At 34.7% G+C, this 11339-nt stretch overlaps 1 protein-coding gene across 1 annotated transcript in view; it reads right to left on the reverse strand.

The window, feature by feature from the left end:
• Positions 1 to 9220, reverse strand: part of BMPR1B (bone morphogenetic protein receptor type 1B) — a 59871-nt gene extending 50651 nt beyond the window's left edge. The window contains exon 1 of the mRNA XM_052642362.1: positions 9124 to 9220. Coding sequence (XP_052498322.1) covers positions 9124 to 9178 — 55 coding nt within the window. The 5' untranslated portion in view covers positions 9179 to 9220. The remainder of the gene's footprint in view (positions 1 to 9123) is intronic.
• Positions 9221 to 11339: the final 2119 nt, after the last annotated feature.

An 11339-nucleotide genomic window follows, 5' to 3' on the forward strand; every position in this document is an offset into this window, starting at 1 on the left:
GTTTTCATATTTTCTTCTTTACCACCACCTTTGGAATATAATGATGCTCGAGGAAGCATGGATTGACACCTATTAAGTCTCAGGCATAGTGGTAAAAGTTCTCATACATGCTATGTCACTGTAGAAATCATCACCCTGAGCAATGTTTGATTTAAAATCTCACAACAGATCCAGTTTGCCTATAGTTAAATAAAATTTCAACAAAAATATTATCTGAAAGGCATTGGGTTAAAAAATTGAAATTCTTGAAGTACAGTATACACAATAGATACGTACAGTGTGCACTTGCAATTTTTTAAACTACAAATTAGTGCCTCCAACCATTATTATATCAGAGAATGAGGAGTTTAAAAACAGATCTGTGATGCTGTTTTCTGACTTTCTCTGGGCTATAACAATTAGTTGAATTCTTAGAGTAATAGTTGAAAAGGAAAACAATAAAGTTGTTGTTAGATCAATTTATCAGAATTTCCCCAATCATTAATTCTAATATTTCATTAGATTTTTGAAATTTATGTAAGATGTGCACCTAACTTTCTTGAACAGTTTCTTGAATTTTAGTCTGCAGAAGATATACAAACTGTAATATATTAAGAGTGTGTTCTATTGAGAATCCTGGGCCATCATAGTGATTCTGATTCTACAGGTCTCAGGTCAGCCAAGAGAAGGCATACTCAACAAGACCCCATGTGATTTTGAGACAGATGATGGGAACTCCACTTTGAGAAAACTAGGACTAGATTAATAATATTTAATCCCGATAGGTGTTTATTATTTCTATAAAATATGGTGCTCGTCCATAAGTGAAAACTCCAAAAGAAAGTGAAGTAAAACACAGCTCACATTCACATGCTGTATTTAAAACCTGCACAAACGCCCTAGCATTGCTTGATATCCAGGTGCAGTGGGTGTTGGTATGTCTATATATCTCCCTACCACACTGACTTCCTTTTTATAATGTGGTTCTTAGTCTTACTAACTTTATGACCTGAGGAACCTCAAAGTAACTCACAGTGATGAAAGCAAGATATTTAAAACTTATTACATCCCGCTTCCCTCCATACCAGGCCCCTGCTCTTTGAAGCTTTTAAAACAAAATAATAAAAATTCATTTATTAATATTACACGTATGTCTACTTCTTAAATATATACTGAGTGCCTACCTTGTTTCAGACATAGCCCAGGTATGTAGGATGAACTAAACATACAAAGAATTTACCGTCTGATGGGAAAAGTTGTTAAATGGAATATTTGCATAGAATGGTCTATGGTAGAAAAGGAAACATCCTCAAACTACTGAAAATAAGGTGTCATTTTGTAAGAAGTGTTTTAAGAAAGGATTTATGATATTCTCTCACTTTAACTTAATGATATAAAATTTAGCTAGAAAGAGTCTTTTCACAATATTGCTTATTAACAATCTGTAAAAAAAGTGAAAGTCACTCAGTTGTGTCCAACTCTTTGTGACCCTCATGGACTATACAGTCCATGGAATTCTTCAGGCCAGAATACTGGAGAGGATAGCTATTCCCTTCTCCAGAGGATCCTCCCAACCCAGAGATCGAACCCAGGTCTCCTGCGTTGCAGGCAGATTCTTTACCAGCTGAGCCACCAGGGAAGCCCAAGAATATTGAAGTGGGTAGCCTATCCCTTCTCCAGGGAATCTCCCCAACCCAGGAATTGAACTGGCTTCTCCTGCACTGCAGGCAGATTCTTTACCAGCTGAGCTACCAGGGGTATAATCAGATTTTTAAAAAGAGATTCCTATGTAGTTATTGAAATGTTGATGTAGAAGTACATTTACTGACAAGAAAGACTGTTAAACCATAATTTTTGTTCAAAGGAACAGTTTACAGAGCATTTTAATTACAAAATTCCACTACAAGGACAAAAAGGGTTAAATAACTAGTAATATAAAAGGAATCTTGAGGAGACACTAGAAAGGAAAACATGCTAACCAGAAGGTTTAAGAATCATCCTTTCTATACAGATTGCAGAGATAAAATATTGCTGCATAATCTTTCTAAAATGCTTAACACTTTAACATGTAGTCAAAATACATGCTATTTTAACAAAACCACATTCACAAGAACAAAAAGATAAGTACAGTTAGCTCATATTAAACATTTCATCTCTGCAAACTGAGTTAACAGACAACACTGAAAGAACATATAAAGGCTATCTTCATATAATGTGACCCAAAAACTAAAAGTAGTGAGATGATAAATGATTGCTCTTAAGAAGCATTAAATAAATGGATAGTTAAATGCAAATCTGAGACCGGTAAAGAGTGCTTTATATTTGCTTTTGCTAAAATAATCAAAGGAGTAATCTATGTAAATTGTACAATTACTACTTAGGAGTCAGTTACTCGTATAGATGTGTTAATTTCTTATGAAATGAGAATCGTTATCAAGCAATTCACAATATTTCCAATCACAAGATAAAATTAGTCATTGGTGATAATTTGGAGGCTAAATAGAGAATGGGGTAAGAGAAGCAGTAGCAGGAGAATAAATACATTGGATTAGACTCATATTAAAAGCTTAAGAATACAGTTTAAAAAGATTATAAAATCTAAAGTGTGGTATAACTGCCATACAATACTAGTGTCAGGGGTACAACAATGTACCACACCTTCTTTATCCATCCCGTGCTGGGCACTTAGGTTGTTCTGTATCTTGGTCATTGTAAATAATGCTGTACAGAGGTGGATATTCTTTTTTCAAGTTCATTTCTGTTTCCTTGGATAAACACCCAGAAGTAGAATTGCTTGATCTTATGGTAGTTCTATTTTTCAGTTTTTTGAGGGATGTGTATACTGTTTTCCACAGTGGCTACACCAATTTACAATGCACAAGGGTTTTCTCTTCTCTACATCCTCACCAGGATTTGTTATCTTTTGTCTTTCTGAGAATACCCATTCTATCAGGTGTGAAGTGATATCTAATTGAGGTTTTGATACCTATTTCCCTATTGATTAATGGTGTTAAATGTTTTCTTCATGTACCTGTTGGTCATCTATATGTCTTTCTTTGGAAAAAATGACTATTCAGATCATCTGCTCATTTTTTAAAATAGGACTTTGGTGTTTTATTCATTTTTTAGCTAATGAGTTGTATGTTGTTGTTCAGTTGCTAAGTCGTGTCTGACTCTTTTGCGACCCTATTGACTGTAGCCCACCAGGCTCCTCCGTCTAGGGGATACTGGAATGGGTTGCCATTTTCTTCTCCAGTGGATCTTCCAGACCTAGGGATCAAACTTACATCTCCCATGTCTCCTGGATTAGCAGGAGGATTCTTTACCACTGAGCTGTATTTACCACAGGGAAGAGCTGTATTAGCTCTTTATATATTTTGGATCATCAACTCCTTATACATCTTATAAATATTTTCTTTTATTCAGTAGGTTCCCTTCTCATTTGTTGATGGTTTCCCTTTGCTGTGCAGAAGTCTTTTTTTCTTTTTTTTTTTGATGCAGTCCCTCTCATTTATTTTTCCTTGTCTTTTTTGGTGTCAAATCCAAAAAAATCATCAAGACCTAAGTTAAGGGGCTTATCATCTATGTCTTCTTTGAGGAGTTACATGGTTTCAGGTCTTACATTCATATCTTTAGTACATTTTGAGTTAATTTTTTGTGTATAGTACACAAAAGATTATGTAGCTATTAGAAAGATCTGGCAATGGCACCCCACTCCAGTACTCTTGCCTGGAAAATCCCACGGATGGAGGAGCCTGGTGGGCTACAGTCCATGGGGTCACTAGAGTCAGATACGACTGAGCAACTTCACTTTCACTTTTCACTTTCATGCATTGGAGAAGGAAATGGCAACCCACTCCAGTGTTCTTGCCTGGAGAATCCCAGGGACGGGGGAGCCTGTTGGGCTGCCGTCTATGGGGTCGCACAGAGTCGGACACAACTGAAGTGACTTAGCAGCAGCAGAAAGATCTGGAAACTGAATCAAGAATTTAAGCCTCCCAACAACAGGAAGTCTAGTTTCAGATGGCTTCACTGGTCACTTCTATCAAAAATCCAAAGAAGAATTAATATCAATCCTTCTCAAATTCTTCTAAAAACAGGAGAAGAGGAAACACTTCCAAAATCATGTTATGAAGCCAAAAAAGGACACCATAAGAAAAGAAAATTACAGGTCAATATTCTTGATGAACATATCTAAAAATCCTCAACAAGATATTAGCAAGCCAAATCCAACAATATATTAAAAAGATCATACACCATGATCCAATGAGATTTACTCCAGGGATGGAAGGATGTTACAATATCTACAAGTCAACCAGTGCAACTCACCATATTAACAAAATGAAGGATGAAAATCATATCAATAAATGAAGAAAAAGCATTTGACAAAATTTAACATCCATTTATGTTTTTAAAAAACTCTCAACAAGGACAGAAAGAACATATTTCAACACATATTTTCATATGAGATAGATTTACAGATTTTTCAGGCAAATTGCTCAAACTTCATGAAATAAAAATTATCATCATGCCACAGTGTGACTTCCATTCAGCTACAAAGGCTTAACAGGTCATACCCTACAGCAAAGCGAAGCAAAGTCGCTCAGTCATACCCGACTCCATGCGACCCATGGACTGTAGCCCACCAGGCTCCTCGGTCCATGGGATTTTCCAGGCATGAATACTGGAGTGGGTTGCTGTTTCCTTCTCCAGGGGATCTTCCCGACCCAGGGATCGAACCTGGGTCTCCCGCATTGTAGGCAGACACTCTACCGTCTGAACTACCAGGGAAGCCCTATCCTACAGTACATTTATTATATATTAAAGTACATTTTAGCTAAACTTGGTTTTGATTTTTTTTTCTTGGTAACATTCTTGTCATTTCAAAAATGCAATAAATCATTTTAAGTTTGTGATATGCATATTGTTTTATATGTCACAGTGAAGAGAATATTAGAATCCACTACCACATTAAAACACATACAGAACAATCTTTATGAATAGGGATAATTCAAGAAAATTAAATCTCAAATATGCAATGGACTAAAAAAGAGCTGTGACTCTTCAAAATTCATTTAAAGATGACATATAATTATCTGGTGCCACAGAATCTACTAGTAATCTATTTTGCTCTCATTTTCTTTTTTTTTTTTTTTACTCCAAATATCTCAAAAATTAACAAAATTTTGAGTGTCTTCTCTGTTCTATCTCATCTTCACCAGAGGGCAGGCCGGAGCAAGAAGAGGAACTGAAATTCATACCATACAAGTTTGTATTTCAAGTATCTTGGGTAAAAAGATTAGTGGAAGAAAATACAAAAGCACCGAATTGTCCAGTAGTGCTTTGAGAATGGTCCATTCTACCACTATCCACACTGCTATATTAATAAATAATGTGAATCAATGCCCATTTCCTTTCTCAACCAAAACTGGTTTAAAGGTTATATTGGTTATAAATAAAAACCTATAATACACAGGAATAAAATGTGAATCAGAGTTTGAAAATAATATTAATTTTCAAGCTTTAGTGATCCTGAATAGTAGGTTTAAATAGACAACTTATTTTTATCACCTAAAGTTGAATCATTTAACTCAAGTTAATAATTTAATTTACTATCTTAGAAATATATTCAATTCAAAAGTCCTGACTTCAATTTTCATTGCCTAACCCTCTTTTATACTAAGACATTTTCAAACAAGCTTTCTATGCTGTTTGCAACAGAACTTAAAAATATATATATAAACATGAAACTCAATCATTAATAAAAAGTTGGAATATGTGCCTAAACTCTTGAAAACAAAATATAAATACAACTTAAAAACAAAAATATCAAAGCAAAATCTCATGCATTATAAAGAAAGAGTAGAATTTCAATTATTAATAGTGATGTTAACTGCTCAGGAGTGTCCTTCTCCTTCAAGAGTCTCAGAAGTCATAGGCGAGAGGGACAAGGGAGGCTTGTTGGTGGTGAGTCCAGGGGCTAGCATGCTATAGAAGGGCATGGAATGCCAAGTGACAAACCATATCATGTGTAGTCACCAAGCAGTGGACTCAGACTTGACCAGGATATAGAATAAAACAGTTCAAACCTGGCTTAGCTATTGCCTTGCTCTGTGGCCTTAGTAAGTCACCTAACAGAGGCTGTGGAGAGCGTCAGCACACACTGGCTTGCTATGAGAACTGGACGAGCTATTTCAAAGAAAGCACCTATCACAGCTCCCTGAACATACTGAGTGAATAACAGTAAATTGTCATTGTTATCTGTGCTGCTAAAGCTTCTGTTTTTTCGCCTTTTTTTTTTTTTGCTTTTGTTCTTCATATTTTTCTCTTTCCCTCACTGTTTTTGTTCCTTTTCTCTAAGGCTTCATCTCCTAAATGTTTCTACTTCTCTTCCTTTTCTTCTTTCCCCATCCTTTTTCTCATCCTGATTTCTCTCTTTTTCTTCAATTCCCCTTTCTTTTATGTTATTTCCATTAACTGCCTTTTTAGGTTCGTCACTGCGCACGAAAAGTCTATAAAAATATTGAGCTTTTTGGTTTCAGAAACACGGATAGTTTGTTCGTGGCTAATACATTGTTACTCATTTTCTTTTTTCCCTGTGGTAAAAATGAATCATTAAATTCATTCCATCTACATAACACAATGGCCAAGAGCACTGGAAGTCCCTTCAGCAACAGAGCAATCTTGCTGGTGAGACAAATCGACTGCATGTGGAACATAGTGAGACAAATCAACTACATATGGAAAACCAAAAACAGTGTATGCAAACAATAAAATGGATGTCATAATGCCACACAGAATTGTCAAATATAACTAAGTCTCAGGTAGGAGACACACGAGGGAAGATGACCAGGAGTGGCAGTAATCAACCAATAACTTTTATGGAAAACATAAGCACCAAAAGCAGGGATTCTGACAGTTGTTTCATTTCAGTGGTTCATTGTTGACACTGCTGAATAGGGTAAGAAAAACACATTAGTTTTACCATGTTAGAGACATGCTGGACCACTATAGAAACCAGGGCCTTTATAATAAAATATTTTGTTATAAATGTTTCCATTTGCTGGCAATTGTTTCTCTCTTCACTATACTTAACACATCCATATCACTACATCACTCAGCTTCTGTAAGACAATCATGTTTTCAACATTTTATATCGAGCAAGCTCTGCCCAGAGACCCTACAACATCTGGTAAAAAAGTGAAAACTTCAATAATTCAAGTGTTTTATATTCTGAGATGCTATGAGTCAAGCAAATCATTTAAAAAAATGAAATATTACATAAATGGGACCATACAACATGTACATTTGTTTTCCAGGTAACTAATACAGAGTTATGAGCCCAAGTAAGCATCATAACTGATTATAATAGGAGTTATAGTTCTTTGGACATCACATTTTTATTCTTTAAGGGTAAAACAGTAGATACCGTTCCCTCAGGTTTTAAAGCTTTTGAGTTTTGAGGAGCTCAAGCAAAATGTTCACAGATATTAAAAACCTTTGAAAATACTAAAACACAACATGGTTACAAGTATCTTAGTAAAAATGTCAAAATAAGAAATAATAAACTTTACAAGCAAGTAACCACCATGTTCAAAGATAGTTTAACATCAAACTGAATCTATATTCATAAAAAAGCATAATCACAGCTAAAAGGATCATTTTAAAGGTCAAAAATATCTCTGTATTTTAAAATACTTAGTATGTCTGTTTAAATCCACATTTTTGGAAAAGAAACTGAACCACAGCCTCTTTGACAATAATGTCCACCAGGACATGGCAGACTGCCAAGCCAGGAGCTTTGGTTTTATTCGGTGATGTTTCTATCAGTGCTCTGTTTCACAGAGTTTTGAAGCTAATCAAAGTGGATGTTTTACTTGCCATCACACCAAAACTTACTCCACAGCTTTGCAAAGCACTCCCAAGACAGCTTGATATGTAAAACTACTTTGAACAGACATCTGTGTAAAGAAGAGAAGTGACAATGAAGCCAGATAGATCAGAAACCAAATCACCAGGTTCATGCTATTCTTTTTCCCCAAAGAAAAAACCTGGAAAGCATTTAGGATCTCTCTCTGTTTCTAATCCTTTCTGTATCCTCTAATTGGATAATAGTTAAAGGATACTTTAGTGAGGAGTTTACTGACCTTAAAAATGCAAATATATTGCTATTTCAAATGTTTAAATGTTTGAGGAATAAAATAGAATATGTATATTTTAAAACTTAACTTACAATACACCAATATTAACTACTATCATCACCAGTGAATTTAAAGGTCTACGATGAAACAACATGGAATAATGATAACCTGCAGCAAAATGAATTGAAACAAAATCTGAATATTAGAAAGCTATTATACGGAGTTTAAACAGAAAAACTAAAGAAACAACCATACAAAAGCTGCAGCGCTGTTTACATGGCTCTGTTTACAATTACGTGTCATGATTCTTAGAAAAGTTTAAGATAGCAAAAATGACGTGAATTACTAAAATATACTTGCCTTAGTTTCTCTGACTGCATACTTTACCGTAAAACAAGTTATAACCTTCCTGATTAAAGTAAATGATTTAGAAACTAAATCTTCAAAACACTGATTCCTTCTAATATTTAAATCATAAATGTATACTTTAAAATATTTTTATATTGTAAATATCATACTTGCAAGAAAGTAACTTAGACTTCGATAATCTATGAATTGAGACTTACATGTCACAGATAGCAAAAGAATTTACTATGTCAAAAACTACAAATTATACCACAAAGACTTTACACAGCCATAACACTTGATTTTAATCATGACCGTACTAGAAAATGTGTAAGGGCAAACACAGGCCCCCACTTCAACACACAGACAACACAGAAGTTCAAACAATGTATGCACAATATTTAGCAGTTTAAAAGTAACCTCAATCGTACACTGCAGGGATAGCCAAGCTAAACTATCTGCTTGTCATGTACAGTAATTTTCATGCACAAAATTTTTGAACCCCCTGAACTGTCGTGTTCTCCACCCTCTATGCCAGGAAGGACTAAGTTCCGTCATCTATTTTGTGTGTGCCAGAAGCATCTTAACTGGTCTGGCTTACATTTCCGAAGGGGGATAAACAGCCTCTGTAAGATAAAAAGCATCTCCCACTACTCACTCGCGATTTCTGTACGCTTGCTAAGATCGTTGCCAGGTTCCCTGGGATGAGACATGAGGAGGATGCACAGAACTGCCAGGGGTGTCCACTAAAGAGCCCAGCACCGTAGGCAGCTCTAATCCTGCACCTGTGATGTGTTATTCACCAGTTAAGAAATGCAGTCCAGACGGTGGTTGCCTAATACAGCTCAGCTGTTTTTCTCAGTACTCCCTTTGATTATGAGCTGGCAAGACAGATTATTCTGGTCAGGCACTGAGCTATGTTCAAGATACATGGCATATGACAGTGGAAAGGTGAAAGAGAAAAGAAACCTTAGAATCAAAAAAATAAATAAAAAGAAAAGAAAAAAATCATTGACCACAGTGTATTATGTAACATTTCCAGATGGTTGAAAGCTGCCTCTGATTATACGCAAGGCAGAAACACATACAACATTCAAGTATCTAGAAATCTATTTCTGACATTATCCTTTTGACATTTAGAATTGTACATCAACATACAACTCTTGGGTTTATTTTAAAATAAGCATAACTTCACAAATCGATCAGCTACACAAACATTTAAAAATCTTTCTTTAAAGAGGTTTACCTATTCTAGACATCTAACTCCTTTTGCTGGCAAAACTGAAACCAAATGATTACCATTAATTTTATCTTTTTATTAAGTCCACCATATCACTGAACTTGACTCGGAATTTTTTATATAAAATTTATATTTGAAACACAACTATCTTATTCATCATGGGTGGCTTAAGACACCATAAAATATTTATTTTAGCCAGCATTAAATTGCTGGCAAGTCCAAATTGATTTAAGAAAGATTTATCATACACTAAAGCTATCTACAAAGCATTCTGATTTCATAGAGGTGAAGAAGAAATGGCCACTAACTCATAAACCTTACAATCTAATCCAGGAGAGTGATTAAAAGTTATTTTTTCTGTTATTGTTGTTCTTTTGTCATAAAAGGGCTGCTGACCATTCACTCATACCAAAATTTTCACTATTTTTCCATTTACACTCTGTTATATAAACACAAAACCATCTGTCCCCTAGGCCACTGTCCATGCCATTTTAAATAATCTAAAAACTTACCCAAAAACCAGACACCCTTTCCTAGTAGCAGATGGTTAAACATTCATTTATATATACAAAAAGAGTTGAAATGAAGAAAATATATCAACTTAAAATTATACATATAAAGTATACACTAAAATGTTTAACAATATTTTTAGTTTTCATTAATTAGACATTAATTACCTACTAACAAAAGCAGTATATAAAAATACTCATTAGAATCTGACAAGTCTTAGAGCTTTCCTTTATATTTGGACAGCAGTGTTAAAGATAATACTGCATTTAAAGTTCCAGATAACCCTGTGAGGCTAACTGGAGAAGGACCAAGGTTTGTGGTAGTATGCCACAAAACATTGTATTAACATTTTCCTAACTATTCCCATATTTTGGTCTGTGCATCTGAACTAAACAAGAAAACTGAATTGGGCTCTGGGTACTTATATGACTAGCAAAAAATATATATAGACTACTGATGTTTAAGTACAAAAAAAATTTTTTTCTGAAATTATACTTAATTGACCATTAAAATAGTATTGAGATTCTGAACCACCATCAGCTTTGTTTGAATTTTTGGAATAAGGTTGTCAAAGGCAAAAGTCTTATTGACGTTTGAGCAGAAACACCAAGGAAAGATCTGAACTGAGACTATGTTATGATAATGATTTTGTTATCTTAAATCTGGGTATGACATACATTGGAACGTTCTGGCCTGATGTTTCTCAAGCTTTCCCTCTTTCAATAAACAAATGGCTTCAGTTTTCAAAACATTCTTCAAAAGCAATCTTACTTTTTAAATTTTGTAATTGTATAAAGCCTAGCAGACTAAGTGGCTCAGGTTTTGAAAAGTCTGATCTGACCTTCAAATGTTCCTTCTTTGTAGTTCTTCATCCAACCTGCCACTCCTCAGTGATGCCAAAAAGTACTTGCCCATACATCATATTCTAAAGTAAAAATGTTTTCTTTCTCCTTTTTAAAATAATTATCAATATGGTACTCAAGATAACCAAACCCTCCAAAAAACCCCTGAATCTTAAGATGCTATAAGTAACTCTCACAAATATGGTTATTCTCAGCCACATCAACAAAAGGCAGACATATCTCTGTGTATGTTTTTCTTTTCACCCTGAAATATTTTGATAA

The sequence above is a fragment of the Budorcas taxicolor genome, chromosome 6, assembly GCF_023091745.1.
Source record: "Budorcas taxicolor isolate Tak-1 chromosome 6, Takin1.1, whole genome shotgun sequence".
Taxonomy (NCBI): Eukaryota; Metazoa; Chordata; class Mammalia; order Artiodactyla; family Bovidae; genus Budorcas; species Budorcas taxicolor.